General features: G+C 32.8%; 2 protein-coding genes across 5 annotated transcripts; both read left to right on the top strand.

The window, feature by feature from the left end:
- Positions 1 to 6,547: 6,547 nt before the first annotated feature.
- Positions 6,548 to 8,704, top strand: LOC111401704 (transcription factor MYB61-like). The gene is made up of 3 exons (XM_023029562.1): positions 6,548 to 6,961; positions 7,372 to 7,501; positions 7,764 to 8,704. Exons 1-3 carry the CDS (start codon positions 6,829 to 6,831, stop codon positions 8,440 to 8,442), a joined length of 942 nt encoding a protein of 313 aa, XP_022885330.1. The 5' UTR covers positions 6,548 to 6,828; the 3' UTR covers positions 8,443 to 8,704.
- Positions 8,705 to 11,039: 2,335 nt separating this feature from the next.
- Positions 11,040 to 18,818, top strand: LOC111401702. 4 transcript variants are annotated; one of them, XM_023029561.1, is made up of 4 exons: positions 11,040 to 11,122; positions 11,286 to 11,476; positions 13,305 to 13,337; positions 13,912 to 18,818. In XM_023029561.1, the coding sequence occupies exons 1-4, from the start codon at positions 11,088 to 11,090 to the stop codon at positions 13,992 to 13,994; spliced, it is 342 nt and encodes a 113-aa protein (XP_022885329.1). In that variant the 5' UTR covers positions 11,040 to 11,087; the 3' UTR covers positions 13,995 to 18,818. The 4 variants fall into 4 exon arrangements, 1 of the variants encoding a protein (XP_022885329.1); XR_002704089.1 differs by having other exon boundaries at positions 11,067 to 11,195; positions 13,305 to 18,815; XR_002704088.1 differs by having other exon boundaries at positions 11,067 to 11,195; positions 13,265 to 18,815.
- Positions 18,819 to 19,031: the final 213 nt, after the last annotated feature.

The raw sequence follows: 19,031 nt of genomic DNA, 5'->3' as shown, positions 1-19,031 counted from the left end.
TGGGGGTGGGGGTAGGGTGCGGTGGAGTGGGAGGAAGAAGGGTTTATATATATATATATATTTGAGTTTTAATTTTATTTTTAACTTATTTAAAGTGAAAAAAAAAATAATACAAAGTTATCATTTTAACATTTTTAATTTGGTCAAAATTGATCTGATATTTTGACTTCCTTGGTTAATTAACAATCAAATTTCATCCGTTTGAACCTCATATGCATATTTCTAAAAGATTTGAGACTGTAAGTGACACAAAATGAATGTTAGAATAAAGTTTACAAAAAATGAAAAATTAGGGATTGCTACTGCAATTTCCCCATAGTTATTACAATTCTGATTCGTGCACGGCTATGTACTCAAAGAACTATATCTCCAACCAATAGTATCATGACAACTAACTACTCTTAACTAATTAATTACTAACATAATTATTATCTCTAATATACTCTTAAAAATAATTATTGACAAAATCATTAATAAAGACATTATCTCTAAAATACTCAAAGTCTTAAAGCATAAATATACAAGGTAAATTGAAGCCTTTCACTTTTTTGACAGTTGATTGTCGGCATGCATGAGGATCCAACCATCCGTGGACCACTTCCAATTGATATATTATTTAGTAGTGAAACTTGCTTATAAGTAACATTTGTTACTAAAAATAATCTAGAATATGAATATTAAACTAGTAAACAATTTCCTTAATTTAAATGTTCCGTGATATATAATTTATTTTTTCATATTTTAAAAAGCAATTTCACGTGTAATCCATCGTTGTCATTTTTATTTTTTATTTTTTTAAATCTTGACAAAGAATCCAAAAAGTATTTAAAAAAGAATAAAAAAAAGAAAAAGAAAGGGACTGTCCCATGAGCATGACTTCAACCATTAATGATGAAAGATAGACAAATAAAATACAATTTTATGTTTTCTTCCCTATAATTATTGTTGGGTTTGCAGAAATTCAATGTAGCAGCAAGTCAAAGCAAGAAGAAATTTACGTGTAACTTTGCTCTATTTAAGTTGTTTAAACTCGAAGTAGAGACTAAGGATTCGTTTTATTGTAAAAATGAAATTTAGATGAAAAGAAAATAAATTTTAGGGAATTGAATTGTTTAAAAATTATTTTCCTGAGAATTGTCAGTATATTGTATTTGATTGGTATAATTTTTCACATGAAAATTGTTGAAATAAAAGTGTTTTTTTGGTGTTCTTTTGGTTTTATTTTACATGAAAATTATCAATTAAAGGGATAAAATTTATTGGTATTGAGGATATAATTTGTGTCCACTGTAAAAAAAAAAAAATCATCTATCTATTGGTGTTCGTTTGATTATGTTTTACATGAAAATTGTCAATTAAAGGAAAATATTTTGCTACAATTAGGGTGTGTTTGATTACATTTATCTTCCATGGAAAATATCAGTTTTTCATCCAAATTCCTACTTAGAGTGTTTGATTGCTATTTTTTTCCATGGAAAATATTTTCCAACTTTTGAAAATATGCCTAATTTTTCTTGTTTTTAAGGAAAATATTTTCCTTGGGTAGAGGTGGTTTTTATTTTCCACAAAAGATGAAAAATATTTTCTTTTCTAGGTGACATTTTCCATGTCAATTAAAAGTGTAGAATTTGTTTACATTGCAAAAAAGAAAAAAATCGAAAAAAAATAAAATAAAATCACTACATATGCCTAGATTTCGAATTCCATGAAAACATGGAAAATTGCTCCTTCCCAAGGAAAACAAGAAAACTAATCATTGGAAAAAAAGACTATCAAACAGTCAAAAAGATGGAAAATGATTTTCCATGGAAAATTTGGTATAATCAAATAGGGCCCAAGTGTTATCACTGTAATGAGTTGGAATAATGCTATCCAGCACATGTGATCGTGAATATTAAGTATCAGCACGTCATAAGTTCTAATAAATGAGTCATAAAATATCAATGGTCTCTAAAATATGACTAATTTTTTATCTTTTTTTTCTCCTTTTTCACTATGCTTCTATTTTGTTCAGCTAAAAATTTTGATTATATTTTAAGTGAAAATTAATATTTAATTTTAACTACACATTGCATGGTAAACACACAACTTTTAAACAACATTTTTCATCAAAATCAACTAAAAAATCGATTTTAATCCAACCAAACAAGGATTATATAAGTTTGTCTCTTAAAACCATTTGGTAAATGTAAAAATGAAAATGAAAAATATAATCGTTACGGATCTCACATAAGAGATAGAAAGTCAAATATTGTGACTTGATGTGATGGATAACACTCATATTTTTTTTATTTAATGGGCAAATAATTGAAAACAAATGGGGGCTAAAACACATTTCAAACAAAGATTGTGAAAGAGAAGAATAGAAACATTTAGGATCCGTTTGATTGTAAAGATGGAATTTGAGTGGAAAAAAAACGAATTTCAGGAAATTGAATTACCTATAAATCGTTTTCATGAGAATTATAAATTATTGTGTTTGATTGATATAACTTTTTACGTGAAAAATATTAAAATAAAAGTGTTTTTTGGTGTTTGTTTGACTTTATTTTACTTGAAAATTATCAATTAAATTTTTTTTTTACTAGTATTGTGGATGAAATTTCTTTCCATTGCCCAAAAAAAATATCAAGAAAATCATCTATCTTTTGGTGTTCATTTGACTTTATTTTACATGAAAATTGCTAATTAAAGGGAAATATTTTTTTACAATAATTCTTAGAATTTGTTTCCATTGCCAAAAAAAAAAATAATAATAAATAATAATAATATCTAGAATTCCATTTCCCACCATATAGGTGGGAAAACAAATTCAATGAAAAGAAATGGTCACATTGTGAAGCAAAAATGAAATTCCTATTGTCAAGAAATAAATGTCTATCAAATACTAACAAAAGTGAAAAATGGAAAACATATTTTCCATGGAATTGGAAATGAATCAAACATACCCTTACAATATGCAAATGTAGTTTACTAGTTTACAACATAAAAACAAGTTTAACGTGATAATATTAAATTGGATCTTGCTACATGTATATCAAGTTTTACATAATGGGTTACATAATGTCAAATATCACTTTATTGTTTATTAGTTTAAAACACAGTCAAATTTTTTATTCAATTTTTTCTCTCCACATCATTTTATGTCATCTTTTATGTATAATTTTTTTATGTACAGGTAATATAATCATATTAAGGCCCCGTTTGATACTCATTTTTGTGAGAATGAAAATAAAAAATATATTCATTATGGGACTCACACAAAAGATAAAAAGTCAAATATAGTGGCTCGATGTGATAGATAACGGTCATATTTTTAATTTTCGTGGCTAAAGAATGAGAATCAAACGGAAGATAAATTGGAAACTATCTAGTCCAAAACTATGAAATGTACCTCTCGAGAAGCGATCACTTGGATTTTTTCAATTGGACATTTTAGTCCTTGCCATATGGAACACACATTCTCCCGACATGTCCTCTCCAATTTTCCTACAATTGACTAACCTAAGCGTGAATTACATTTCGAAGATAACCTTGTCATCATTCTTCTAGGCTACATTTGACCAAGATACAACTAGTTAACGTTGTGAAAAGAAATCTCTTCTATGTAGTATCAAAATTCACAACCTATATAGCTCCGTTCGAGATCAGAACTTGTAGAGTACAAATGAATTTAAGATACACAACGATGCATCAATCTTCTATGTCAAAGATATTGGATAGATTTTACCATTTTATAACTAATTTTGCAACGTATAAAATTCCAAATTACATTCCTAATCAATTAAACGGAGTCAAAAAGAACACCACCGTCAATTTAAAGGCAATCTCTCTCTCTCTCTCTCTCTCTCTCTCTCTCTCCTTTATACTTTTCAAATTTTTCTTAAAAGTTATGGACCCTCTTTCTTGACAAACTTGTGTCGGTCGATTTCAAAATTTAAAATTGGCTTTTAAGAAAACTTCGAAAAATATTTTTTTAAAAAATGACAATTCGAGCTGAAAAATCCGAGCGCTCAATGTTCAATATTGATTGTCCTGTTATTTGAAAACAACTTCAAATTTGTGTAAAATCATGGTATCCAACTTGTTGTGCCTAAGTACGAAAAGAAAAATGATCGTTCTAGATAGAGCCTGCATGATGGTAGATGGATCAATAGTAAAAATGCCAAAAATGTGAATTGTTTTTAAGATGGCGATGAAATTCATAAAAATTAGACAATCTCTTGCCATGGAAAAGCGAAACTAAAAAGCTAAGTACAAGTTTGATAAGCCACTTGCTTTTGTCGGTCGAATTTATATTTTTCCAAATTAAATTATCAATCCCTACAAAAATTGACCTAACACAAATTTTGACTTATTCCCTCTTCATTTTATCTCTCTGGGAAGGTGATTATTGAAGTGTAACTTTTTGTGGCACAAAATTTGATGCAAAGTATGTGATATATTTTTTACATATTAGTTTAACTTTTATCAATGTTTTTTTGAGAATTGACACCGCCCTTGTTTGATTCTTATTCTTTTTTCATTAAAATAAAAAATATGATCGTTATCCATCATATCAAATTTGAATTTTTATCTCTTATGTGGGGTCCGTAATAACTATATTTTTTATTCTCATTATTCCAAAAATGAGAAATAAACGGGGGCACAATGTAAAAAAATAGTCATATCAGGGTCGAAAAGTAAATTTCTTNTAATTCAAAACGAATCGAACAGCTCAATTACATTTTCAAAAATTGGTTCAGTAAATAAACGCTTCACATGTTTCTCTTTTCTAATTATGTTCTAGCCACGTATCGAATAAACTAATTTGTCTTTAAAACAATGTTTTCCCTTTTTTATTACTTTCAATCAACCACATGAAATAAATCGATTGATTTCAAAATAATGGGTCCTTTCTGTCTGTCACTGGATGTCCACTAGTTGACTTGCGACTTGAGCTAGCAGATTGAGCTTTAGTTTGAGCAAGTTCAGTAGATAAACATTTTACTTAGTCACATATTTCCCATTTTTTAAGTGGATTATGCTACATGAACATCAGGATGTTCATAACAGTGTTCACCCCCTCTTCATGTGAGGAAATGGACACTGCATTATATACAAATAGCATATTCTTTTTTAATTTTATTTTGTGTGACGTGTTACAAAATAAATTTGATTATAAAGGGAAAATGATAGACAAAGAAATGCAATGTCCCAGCAACCTGTCGACATAAAAGTGTGCTTCAGGAGCAAGAGTAGAAAGAAATTAAAATACTAAAACTTATGTCCCAAATTTAATTATCATGTGCCACGTGTTCAATATTATCTAATATTGAGGCAAATTATGATGACCCACACCACTCTATAATTATACTGTATAATTAAGAATGTCACATTACAATACACTTCATAGTACACACACATACACATATATGTTAAATTCCACCAGAAGTCCTTTTCGTAAGTGTGACGTCTTCTTATCCTACCATTTGTTGTAATCATGTTTACGAATAATAGAAAACGTTTATTTGAACGATAAATTAAAACTTTTTATTTTTATTTTTTTATATTATGACTAGAGAACCTATAGTCGCTATCCTTGAGGTGCGCACTGGGTATGGAGATGACTTTAATCAAGGGGATAAATTTCATGAATACAGAGAAATCACATAATTTTTGAATTTTTAAATAAAAAGTTGAAGCCAATGTTTAGACTGTTCTGACACAATTTTACGATTATAGTATGATATCATCTTAGTGTCATGTAGCCATATCATGTTCACATAAAGTTACAGAGTTTGTTAACTGGGAACATTGATGCCAGTGCTTTAAAAGGTTGAGGACATGAGTGCAATAAATGATAGAGTTCAGACGAGAAAAACTTCGAATCATATATGCATTTGAGGTAGGATTGAACACTTAAATTACGATACCTCGTACCTAAACTGCTCAAATCACGCCACCTCATATGTTGAGTGAGTAAGAGAGAGAAACAAGATTGGTGGATGGACTCGCTCGACGTTCGAGATGTCGTACATTTAAATGGTTTGAAATTTAAGGTATCATGATTTGAGTATAGTGTCAGTCTACCATGTACGCGTATAGAACTATAAAAGTTGCCCCTCGGGGCATAGTTCAGTGGTGCAAAGGATAGGAGTGAGGTAGTCTCAACCTCACTGAAAGCCGTAGTGTGCGGGTTCGATTCTTGAAATATGGAATTGAACTCTTTGTGAGAACCAGTGTACATGCAAACTCTTGGTCCCTGACCTGTTGGGGCACATTTCGCGATTTACTTCCCTCGCGATGCTCTAGGGGCAGGCCGGTGGGGGACCGTCAAGGTTGGGGTTCAACATTTTATTTATTTTATTATTATTATTATTATTTTTTAAGAACTATAAAAGTGTAAGCGTATAGAACTATAAATCTCCGGTTACGAATTGTTAGGGAACCTGAATTTACTCATAGACATACATAGATATATATACAGTATGGATATATATATACATGCACGTTTATAGACTTGTTTAAATTTTTTGTTGCCTTTGATTTAAACCTTTTTATAGACGTACCTTAAAATTCAATCCAATCTAATGCTAAAGCTTCACCATATTTGCTTGGAGACCACTTGATTGCTCTTTCTCTCTTCCCTCTCTCTCTTTATATATATAAACAATGACTTCAATTCTAAGTATAATTCTCTCGAAACCCTCTTGAATCATTAAAAAACTTCGATAATTCTATTTAATGTCCCAGTAATTGAGCCATCAAGCTCAGTACTGTCAATCTGTCACCGTTAAGCGTTAACCAGTAGTCAATATCTCAGTGTCTGCAAATAACAGAATCCAAATGGGGCGCCATTCTTGCACTGAAAAGGAGAAGCTCAGAAAAGGGTTATGGTCACCTGATGAAGATGAAAAGTTGTACAATTTCATCACTAGATTTGGTGTTGGCTGCTGGAGTTCTGTGCCTAAATTAGCAGGTTCTTTTTAATTATCTTGATAATATATATTTTTTCCGTGTAATTTGGACTCTTACCTTTCCAACAATTTTGGCCGTACGGGGCAGTTCTTGTACAGTTCGGGAGCCGAGTCCTAATACTTATGTAATAGCTCGCTATCAATTGGCAGTGGGCAACTTCGTGATGCACTGCGATTGGTCTAAACCTTCGAGACTTATTGACCTTCTTGGATTTCTATGTGCCTTTTGGTAGACAAATCTTTAGTGAAAGCGTGAGATCTAGTATTAAAAAAGTAGTGATTTAACTCTAAAAGAAAGGGTCGAATTCTGATAAGAAAGTCCACATTCTACTTTTTTTTTTTGCCTGATTTTTGTTTAAATGAAAATTAAGAACTGGGAATGAATAAGATTGTGGGTTTCTTATATTTTCAGGTTTACAGAGGTGTGGTAAGAGTTGCAGATTAAGATGGATTAATTATTTGAGGCCTGATCTTAAGAGAGGAATGTTTTCACAAGAAGAAGAGGATATGATCATTAGTCTCCATGAAACACTTGGCAACAGGTTTATTCCTCTTTCATTTTTTGCCACTCGATTTGATTTATTCGATGCAGTGTCGCTCATTCTGGACGCCCAGCGAAATGTGTATTAAGATTCACAATGAAATCCTTCTTCACTTAGGCTCTCTAACGACTTTTCCAGTTTGGGATGGCCGAAAAAATGTGTATTAATATTCATGATGCAACCCTTTGTCTCTAGTCTGGCTGTATCGACTATGAAAAAATAGGTGGAGTAAAACGATTATTGGATATTTGTGCTTTTACAGGTGGGCTCAAATTTCAGCACACTTGCCGGGAAGAACAGACAATGAGATAAAGAACTTTTGGAATTCATCTCTGAAGAAGAAGCTGGTAAAGCAAGGCATTGATCCTAATACTCATAAACCGTTACCTGAATCCCGAGATCTGATTCTACAGCCAAACGGGCTTCCAAATTTGGCAAATTCAGATGAAATAGGACAAGAATTTTGTCCAAACAACGTAATTTGCTATAACAGTGAACAAAAAGAATATGATCCTCTGTTCTTGTCTGAGTTTCAAGAAAGTTCTGATCCTATTGGATACCATTCAAATTTTGTAACTGATCATGATCATCAGAATAATCAGATTGCGGGAAATCCTAATTCGAATTCTAATTATGGGTTCAACTCAATGCCAGATTTAGCGAATTTCAATCCTGGGAATTTCATGGATGCACATCTTTCTGATAGTTCAACTTCAAGAATATGTTCTTATCTGAGTTCAAGTCATAGTTCAAATGTGAACAGCCATACCGCGATTCAGGCGAACAATATGATGACAAGTCCTGAAACATCTTTGTGGGATTTCGACAAGAAATTCGGTTCAATGTTTCAATTCCAGCTAAAAGATGAAGAGAATTCAAGTTCATGGCAAGAAGGCACAAGCAGCTATATATTCAAGAATTCAAAAGATTTCAGTAACTAGCCATTGACAGCAATATCCCAAGAATTGATTCACATAATTTAAACCTAGATGTTTTCAACGGAAGTAAACTGTAAATTATTTTTTTACGCTCCACAAATACATACAAATACACAGTGATTTCAGTTAAAAATCATGGTTCTTGTTTATTTTTGTTATACAAGATGATATTGCATTTTGCTGATTGTGTTGTTCTGAGAGTTTGAAAAAAATAATGTTTGTATACACTTTTGAAAGAGTGAAATGGTTTAATTTATGGCCGAAATTGTTCCATTGAGTATAGATAGCAATGATCTCATGTAACTTCAGTAATACATTAACTTGAAAACTTTCCTATCACTTTAGTGTATCACAAGTATTACATACTATCAAATTCATGGTCCAAAGTTTGTTACTTTTACGGTACTAAAGCCTCTACCATTCACTCAGTTGCAAGATGAGCCATTGCAGTGCCTAATCCTTTATATGTGCATAAGCTCCAATCTGGTCTAGTGTAAGTTGGTGTATTGCCTTAGAAAACAACTCTTTCAAATCAGGATGCTGCATTACGTCGAGCCACTCCTTCAAGAACACTAAACGTTCTTTCTTGTTCTAGAGCCTTGCTGTTACCAACATTAATGTAAGGTTACACAGCAAAACAAGGTCCTGCAAATGCAACTGGCCTCGATCACCAGTCCTCAACAAATTCATGAGTTTTTGCACCCCATTTAACTCAACAATGGCCTCAGAATGTTCCTTTTCATTGAAATTATCATCAGGAACCAACTTTCCCAAAGCTTTAGCTGTTTCGGCAACCACATCAGGATTCCTATCTCCAACGAGTAACCAAAGACTCGATTATAAGTGTTTCCTTAGCTGGAATCACCAACGCCACATTCTTCTCATTTATCACCCTCAAAAGTTGACCCAAACGGCTTTTGCAGCCACTGAATTTGGCATAAAAGCCAAATGCTTAATATCAGCATGAGACTCGGCAACTGCAGCCAATTCCATCACCACCAGAAAACAATTGATCTGAAATTTCCCATTCTCTTCTCGATAATCTTTGCCAAAACAAGCAAGGCCTTAGTCTCCCTAATCTTCTTACTATTCAATAAACTCCCTATAGCTAATATCCACAAAGCAGTAGTGCAATTCACCTTAAGCTTCGACTTCACCTCCATCGACTCTGCCTCCCTCTCCTTCTCCTTACCATTATGGTGTTGATTCCCATCCAAACTACTTCTACTCAATCTGCTACCACCAATTCTCACCATATCTTTATTCATCTGAACCAGCGAATGCAAATGCGTAGCAGTTCCTCACGACCCCACGTCCTCAAAATCCTCTAAATCCACATCCATACCCAAAAGACTCACTAGCGGGCCTCTTGAATCCGTTTTTTGAAAATTGAATCCATTTGAACGTAATTTCCTATATTTACATTAACGATCAACATACAGAAGTTACAGACAGTAGCATCACTTGGCATCTCCATGCCGCAGGAACTGGACAAACTTAGATCTCACACCCCGAAGGATACGGACTAGCCGATAGTTTTTATCAAGCTAAACTTCCGTGCCTCTTTAAAATTCTTCCAATTTTTTGTTATTTTTGAATTACACTACAAGATAACAATAAGAATGTACAAGACCTCTTGATTAGGTAATTTGACGATCAAGTGTTCAATGAATAATCGAGCAGCAGAAGAGTCGGACAACCTCACTTTTACGAGAAACCTCTCCGCTCTATAAACACAGGAAAATTATGAGAAGGGCACATAATCTTATATTAAGCAATGAAAAATATGGACAAGGATAGCAGCAATGTAAATAACAGTCACGTCTCTATTAAAATTCTTTTCCTTCAATTGATGGATATATAAGTGAATTTGCGCAAATCAGTAAAAGCATTTCCTACGTAAGCAAGTTGAAGTCATTATCATCCTTATACTCTATATTTTCAGTGTTCTATGAACTAGTCCATGTTTTTAAAAAAAATAAAAATAAATTGTGTCTATTTCAATTCATCAATTCCGTTCCATTAATTTAATGTTGTTTCAAATATTTCTCCATTTCTATATTGATAATCTATGACATGCATTGTATGCACAACTTGAGGAATGATATGAAAACGAGATAAAACGGTAGCTCTTTTATGGGTTTGGGTGTAGAGAATGATATTTGACATAGCTAAATTCGTGATTTTTAGCTTAAAAAAAAAAATCTTTCAATTTGAGTGGCTGAAGTACAATACCATTATGTTTTTCAATTATAAATATTCACGGTTTATATCTTTTAAGCTCTAGTTGTAGTTTTTTTTTGTTTTTAATAACATGACTTATTTTTAAGGACAAGACAAAATAAAAAGAAATTCAACAACATATATATATATATATATATATATATATATTATAATGGCGCAAAAAAGTGAAAAGAAAAAAAAGGAAAAAAAAGAAAAAAAAGAACGAAATTAGCTGAAATTTGTATTTTCGAAACAATAGAGCTAATTCTAACGGTAAAAGTTTGCAATGGGCTAATTTACAACTGGCACGCTCCAAAATCTTAACCGTTTATTTATGCTTAATCCAACGGTGGAATATGATATTGATGAAAATAAAAATATGACCGTTTTAAAGGACCTATTCCATTGTTCTTCAGAGAGAGGCGATGAGTTTTGGGGTTTCTCTCACAAGAGGATCTGGGCAAGTATTTTTGAATCTGGATTCAATTACTATAAGAATTAGAAAATTAACAAGAAAACAGATAGTCACTTTTGTACGACTATTTCTATAATTTCTTTGGCTATATGATTATAATGTTTTTTATTCATACATGTAATGAATCTAATGGATAGTTTCAATTCAGGGCATTCTTCTTTGGTCGAACGGATGATCATTTTGGGCTTCACTGGATTTCTTTTGGAGAATTTTCTGAGGCTTTTCATTTTATGTATGGTTCGTTTTGCAATTTTGACGGTTGCCTCATGGTTATTCTATCGAGAACTAGACAAGGATTTTTGAGGATGGCTATCAGTTCTATTCCAGAGAAATCGAGAAGTAAGTAATAATAAGATTCTTTTCAAGAAAATTAGGTCAGTCATATTTTCACGATAAATTGTGTAGACTTTCAGCTGATTCTGTTTTTTGTATTCTCTGAGGATTTTCATCGAATCTCTAAGTTTTGGGGTTCAAATTTGTGTTCTATCTTGTTTCTGTAATTTCTTTTTCTTTGCAATGTTCTTTGTTAGATCATTTGGATGAATTTAGTAAGATATATCCTCGGTTGAATTGATGATCATTTTTGGATCGCACTATAATTATTTCTGTAAAAAAATTTTGGGTTTTCGCTGGATCTTTAATATGTTTGGTGTTTACTTTCATTTTCTCGGTTGAATTGATGATCATTTTTGGTTCGCACTATAATTATTTCTGTAAAAAAAATTTGGGTTTTCGCTAGATCTTTAATATGTTTGGTGTTTACTTTCATTCAATTTATGGCTATTTCAGCAATTGAGTGTACCTTGAATGATATTGTTCTCTGTTGTTTGTGTAATTCCTCTTTGTAACTGCGTTGTTTGGTTCATTTGGATGGATCTTGAAGGATTTGTCCTTTACTGTATTTGCAATTATCGGGTGAATTTATATGTGGGCTGAATTCATTGATGGAATTTTTGTTTGGTTTGAATATTGATGAGTTTTGGGTTCTCTTTTCATTTTATGTACGGTTACTTCAGCAATTGTATTTTGAGTGTATAATGTTCTCCTTTTTCTTTAATTTTTATTCTTTACACATTCTATTTTGGTACAATGGCTTGAATATTGAAGGATTTTTCTTGGGTTCAATTTTTGGTTTGCTAGATTTATTTATCTAAATTCTTTGTGGATTTTGTTGAATCTTTAATAGAATTTGTGCTTTTTGTGTATGGATTGAATAAGGATAATTGATAAGGTATGGGTTCTCTTTTTATTTTATGCATGCTTATTTCAACAATTATGTTTCTTATCAAGATAATATTCTCTTCATGTATGTAATTCTTGTGTCTTTATGATTACATTCTTTTTGGTACATTTGGATGAATATTGAAGGATCTTTTAGTCTATCTTGTTCTTTGGATGATCAATTTTGGGTTTCACTGGATTTGTTTATGTGAATTCCTTGAGTTGAATTTTTAATGTAATTTGTGCTTCTGGTGTTTGGTTTATGGTCCCTTTTTTCATTTTATGTATGTTCCTGTGCCTTTATGATTACCTTCTTTTTAGTACATTTGGATTAATATTGACGGATCTTTAGTTTTCTTGTTCTTTGGATGATCAATCTTGGGTTTCACTAGATTTGTTTATGTGAATTTTGTCGGTTGAATTTTTAAAGTAATTTGTGGTTCCTTTTTCAGTTTATTATGTATGATTATTTTAGAAATTATGTTCTTAGAGTGAGGGAGAATGTTCTCTTTGTTTTTCCAAATTTGATTGTAGTTATCTCCGTAATTTTGAAATTTGGTTTGTGATTTTGGTTGTGCTTTTATTGCACGAGCTTCGACCATTACGCATTTCCGTTTTATGTATGGTTAATTCATCAATTATGCCTTTTGAGGTTTTTTTATTTTTTATTTATTTTTCATTTTTTTTTATGGTTTTGTGAGTTCTTTTTGGGTAATTTCATGTTTCTGATTAAATTCTTTGATGGGATGAATCTAGAAGGATACTTTTTGGGTTTTGTTTGTACCAACTGATGATTAGCTTCAAGTGTCAGTGGCATTGAGAAGGGCTTTTTTCCTAGTCTAGTTTCTGATATAACTTTCAGCATTGTTCACACAGCAGCACCCGAATTTGTATATTTCTGGACAGGTTTAATCACAAGCGGCTACTCTATCTTGTCATGATTCAGATGATACTGAGAAGTCCAAACTCAACAGCCAAGGTGCACATGGAAGATTATCTTAGTTTTCATGGTTTTCTGGTTCTATATTATACTACTTCCCTCGATTTTCATTGTCAATAATCTAGTATGTGAATATTTCTTAAGAGTTCATTGATTTCACTTTTGCTCTGTGCACTAAACTCCCTCAATCAGAGGTTGATTTGCTCTTCTAATTTTATTGCTACTACGTACTATTACTTTCTATCGAATACAATTCTACAATTTACAGCTGCTTGAAAACATAAAGCTTGGATATTTTTCCTACTATAATATTTGTTATCTCATAGTTCTTTTAAGATGGGATATTTTTTTTCTACTACAATATTTGTTATCTCATAGTTCTTTTAAGATGTTGACTTTCATATTTTTATTTTCGAAGCGAGAAAATCTGTAAACCTGTTAAAGAGGAATTAATCATATGAATTAGATTATTCTTTGGAGGGCCACTGGCAACAAGCAAGGTTAACATTTCTGATGCATAAATATTATTTATACTGGCACGATCCTGATTGAAGCATCAAGATTTAAAATTTCTGTTTTGATACTTATATATGTGTCGATACTAACCTTCTAGGGAATGTATGCGTTTATATGCTTTTGGTGCTCATAAAGAATTCCTTGTGCGCGATGGGAATTGTAACACATTGGAATGATTAGGTATGTAATCTCTAATCTTTTCATATCTATGTGAATCTTGTTGCTAGACGAGTACACTTACTTGAAGCCAAATATGTCATTTCATGCTTCAATTTTTTTGGGACCTTACGCGTTCAAGAGCTCAATTAGAGTTCTATAGAAAGTAGCAACACCAAAAATGTCGTCAAACTTGAAGCAACTTCTCTTTGCACCTATGTCAAGGTTTGTCTCCTATACATTTTAATTTGTTTTTATTTCAGTTTTCTCTAACTTGGTAATTTCTTTCATAATCAAAGCATTTTCTAACTCTCATTGGTTAATAATATAATCAAATAAATGGGTAAGCATGCCTCGTACTTAAATTTGGCTGGGATTCCTAAAATACTAAGGTTTGGCCCTTGAGGAAGCTTCAATGAGATTGAAACCTGCTTGGGCTCAAAAAAGGTCGAGACTCCTTGAGCTTGATTTTCGGTCCTTGGGAAGGATTATACTTAAATGGCATTCAAGATTTGCTTGTGCTCCATTCAGCCTTAGGAAGAAATATGCACAAACAAGGTCGAGAGTCGTTGACACTCACTTGGGATAAGTGTTGCTCGAACCTTGATGACTCTCGGCTTTAGGTTTGTACTTGAATGTGATCCAGAGTAGTGAGAGGGTACAACTTGGCCTTAACAAGAATATGCTCGAACTAAGTTGAGAATATGCTTGCCCTTAGCAAGAATATGCTTGAACTAAGTTGAGATTCGCTTTGGCCTCAATAAGATGAAATATTCTTTGACGAGGTCGAGATTTGGGCTCAACATCACCTTTCCATAGAAATTAAGTTTAAACGAAGTCGATATTGACTTCTTCAGTCTTTGGTTTAATTTCCTCACATATAAGGTGGTATTCCTGTGTGCTCCAATGCTATTGGTTGACAATGCTCCGTATTACATTTTGTGTTCCCTATCTTCTATTTTATCTCTTAGCATCAATTTGGTATACATTTGGCTGGATTTGTTATAATGCTACTTGCGAAGTGGTACTCTACTTTCTTTTTCAGCAAAAAATAAAAAATAATAATTTCAATGTTCCAATTCATAAATGGTTGCCCCAAGAAGTAATCGCAGAACACTTTCAGAAAATTCTGAAGAGTTATGGAGACAGTTGGACAGTTGCAAAATCAGTCTGGTAAAACAGAAATCTCTGAAAGTCATCAGTTGCTTTCATAATTTACTAATAATGTTATTTACTAGTTCATAAAGGCGGGATGTGTTATAATGCATATATATTAATTATCATGAGATTTGGTTACAATCCAAATAAGATGTTCCAATTCATACAAGCAGTTGCTCCAAGAAGTAATCGCAAAACACTTTCAGAAAATTCTAAAGAGCTATGGAAATTAGTTCTGTAATACTTGGTAGAAAGGAGATAAGTAATATACTACTAATGTTATTATTTTATACTACTAATGTTATTATTTTTCAATAATGTTGAATTTTATGCGCAATAATAGAGAGATGAAAGATAGAAATTAACAAAAAATATTTATGTAGTACGTGATTCGGTGATGTGCCTACGTCCACAAGAGGGAAGCAAAGATAACAACATTATTATTTATATTAATCCTAGCCCGAATCCATATAAGACTTTAAGGTCCAAACTATTTAGCGCACTATACTCTCTGTTGCTCCACTTCGACGTCAGCCCATTTGATCCAGTAAATTTGTGTTCCACAACAATCTCTTCACCTTGGCGAAGTTAATCAAGTAGAGCGTTTCCATTTTGATTGGCTTCGCACTTGCAAGTGTGAAAATATAACTTGTATGGGACATTCTATCATTCAGGTCGCCTGCATAATCTGCATCTACCTATCCCTAAACTAAAATAATCTACTCCTTTCGAATTTTCATTTTATTTTATAGGGCTCGAAACTTGATCTCTATGCCAAGAATCTTTCATATCAAACTTACTATCTAACAAAGATTTCAATCTGTCTACCTCATTCATGTTCTTGGCAGAAATTAGCATGTCATCCACATACAACATCAAGAAAATATATGAACCAACCTCGAACTCTTTAGTCTACACACAAGATTCTCTGTACACTCTTTAGTTTGCATACAAGATTCTCTGTTCTGGGTTTCAAGAACCCTCTGGCTGCTATCTGTTCCTCCAAATCATCACTAAGGAAAGTTGTCTTCACATCATTAAGGAAAGCAGTTTCCACATTGCTTCTTTTTTTCGGTACACCCACTTGCATACACTTTACGTGCACTTTATTGGTTTCTCTCTCCTCTGGAAGCTCCACCAAATTTTAAGTATCATTATTATGTAGTAACTCAATTTACTCTAGAGAAGTCATCGATGAAAGTAATTTAATATCAGAGAGCACGTAATCAAGAATGCCCACCGTCTTGTGCTTTCACATCTCCAACTGTACTCTGTTACATGCCTAACATCCTCATTTCAATGACCATACGTGATGCATCTTACCCATTAGAACAAATTACCCCCATTTTACCCTCTTCAACAAATTACTCTTGTAAAGCTCAAATGTTTTCCTATATGTCCCAATCCAATATGCTATAGAAAGAAATTAGGTTCTTTCTTAACTCTATTACTTGCCTAACATCCTCATTTCAACGACTTTACATGATGCATCTTTACCCATTAGATATGAAACGAGTCGATTCCGATGAGGATACATGTGATATGAACTGGCTGAATCAAGAATCCAACAATTATGTACTATAAGAATTATCTGCAGAGTGATAAATGTTTTTATCTCTAGAATCCGAGTCTTCTTTTGCAATAGTAGCTGAGTTTGAGGACCCACCGCTTTTCATTTCATCACACTGCTGACAGTCTTTCTTAAAGTGGCCCCATCTGTGGAGGCATTTGTAGTACTTGGCTTTTTTTCTTATTTTAATTCCTAAATTTTGATCTCTAACACCCTTTGTAAGAACAACCTTTGTCCTTCCTTCTCCCACAATATTCACGATCAACCCTTCACCCTATGAACTTCCTCCAATTCGAGAGTCTCTTTACCCTACGTCAACGTAGTCACCAGGTGGTCCTACGAAGAAGAAGAGCACAACAATATCATTGGTCTTCATCATCAAACTTAATTTCAAGTTGTAGCAAAACACTAATAATTTGATTGAATACATTGGTGTTCAGATCTGTACCCTTCAACATCTTGAGCTCCCACAGTCGCTGCTTCGTATGCTACTTGTTCATGAGAGACTTTAACATATAATGACTTTGACCCAATTTTTGCCAAACATTCGTCAGAAACTTCCCAGATAGTGCCTTCACCATCCCTGACATATCCTTCACCATTTTTTGCCATTATTCGAAATTTCCAGATCCGTCAAAGTTCATCACATAGAATTTTGCAATCGAAGAACTCGTCATCTGAACCTGGTTATTTTCGTGGTTCGGCGATGTGCCTTGAAGTAGGCTTTTTTAGCTCAAACTCATACAAGACTTTAAGACATAAGATAATACCCCCTATACTGCACCCCTAATCGATGTCGCATCTGCTCCATTTCATTCGGTACGCCACGCTTCCCTCGCTTCGCTTCGCTCCGCTCCAACACCAACCTATTTGATTCAGTAAACCTATCTTCCACCCTATATGAGCTACATACACAACTTAATTTCTTCTAAAATTGCTATTATTTGACATCAAACAAATCTTTCTTATTGGAGCGATTTTTCTTTTTACCATTGCTAGGTTTGTGTTTTTGATGAATTCATTTTCTTTATTTAAATTCTGTTTTCCCTCACAACTCATAATTTCTTTCTTTCTCATTTGATTTCATAGATTATTAAATCTAATATCTTCTAAATAGATTCAACTAGCATTCCTCCTAAAGCAATTTATATTCTTTATTTCATTTGCAATTTGTATTCATCTAATCACATTTGACAAGTATGTATTCGTTTGAACATAAAGCAAGGAGCGAGTCGACCCCAAGTGAATTTCAACCCCGTTTGAATATACTTTATCCTAAGACCAAGTCAAAACTGAGCGAGTTTTGATCTCTTTCGAGCATAATTCCCTTCATGTTTGAGTTGACTTCATTTGAGCACAATTCCATCTAAGGACTGCGCGAGCCCAAGCAAGTCTACTTCATGCTAGCATAGCTAATCCGCATGATTTGTAAAAGGTTGACCAATAAGTCTCAAGTGTGTTTTTTTCGAGGGTTGTTTGAGTCGACCTTTTTTTAGAACAAATCCTTTTTTTTATCCAAACCAATAATGTCAATCTTTTTTAAGAATAACTAATTCAATATCTTGTTTGAGAACAAATAATTCAATCTAAGGGCCCACAATCTATTAGAGCCTAAAGAGACTTGACCTTTTTCAAGCATAATTCTTTAGATGACCGAGTCGAGCAAGTGTATTACAACATGGAAACATAGTTTAAAACAACTAAAAGTAACGAAAACAAAGTCTAAACAAACTAGAATTGCAAAAAAAAAAAAAAAACGAATTGACAAAAATAGCACCAAAACTTTAAAAATCAGTTTTTGAGTCCCAAAAGAACTCGAATGACTGAAATTCATCGTACATGGCATAGCGGTGAGTATTGTTTAATATACATCAGTCCCTTCCACCTTCGAAGAACTCGATCCTGAGTTATAATTTGGATACAAAGGCTTGTCATCTTTATGGAACTCGACCCCGAGTTATAATTTGGATACAAAGGCTTATACAAATCTGCCACATTGAAGGTTCGAGAAACACCCATGGAATCTGGCAAATCTAGGTACGCATTGGAGGAAATTAGTGAAAATGGTCGGTTGACGACCTTGTTTCCCTTTTAGTCTTTGATTGATTTAAAAAAAATACCCCTCCATCCTCCTTCACTTTTTCTCGAAGTTAGAATTTGGAGTTAGAAATTTTCACTTTCATTGACAGTCGGCTGTCCAGACATCTTCCTTACCGTCGAACTTTCGATCGCCGGCTATAAATGTCAGTTTTTGTGGAGTTATAATTAGATTATTGGGCTTTGTTGAGTTTTAATTAGATTAATGGTTGGAATATTATTTTTATTGTGTGAGA

The sequence above is a fragment of the Olea europaea genome, chromosome 10 (assembly GCF_002742605.1).
Source record: "Olea europaea var. sylvestris chromosome 10, O_europaea_v1, whole genome shotgun sequence".
Classification (NCBI taxonomy): domain Eukaryota; kingdom Viridiplantae; phylum Streptophyta; class Magnoliopsida; order Lamiales; family Oleaceae; genus Olea; species Olea europaea.
The sequence above is the reverse complement of the archived record's forward strand: the minus strand, read 5'-3'. Positions and strand labels throughout refer to the sequence as shown.

Excerpts from the sequence above, each read along its gene's own strand:
- LOC111401704 (XM_023029562.1), top strand. The coding sequence starts at position 6,829 with ATGGGGCGCCATTCTTGCACTGAAAAGGAGAAGCTCAGAAAAGGGTTA. Across the intron at positions 6,962-7,371 it reads TTCTGTGCCTAAATTAGCAG|GTTTACAGAGGTGTGGTAAG; the intron begins GTTCTTTTTAAT and ends TTATATTTTCAG. Across the intron at positions 7,502-7,763 it reads CATGAAACACTTGGCAACAG|GTGGGCTCAAATTTCAGCAC; the intron begins GTTTATTCCTCT and ends GTGCTTTTACAG.
- LOC111401702 (XM_023029561.1), top strand. The coding sequence starts at position 11,088 with ATGAGTTTTGGGGTTTCTCTCACAAGAGGATCTGG. Across the intron at positions 11,123-11,285 it reads TCTCTCACAAGAGGATCTGG|GGCATTCTTCTTTGGTCGAA; the intron begins GCAAGTATTTTT and ends GTTTCAATTCAG. Across the intron at positions 13,338-13,911 it reads GTCCAAACTCAACAGCCAAG|GGAATGTATGCGTTTATATG; the intron begins GTGCACATGGAA and ends CTAACCTTCTAG.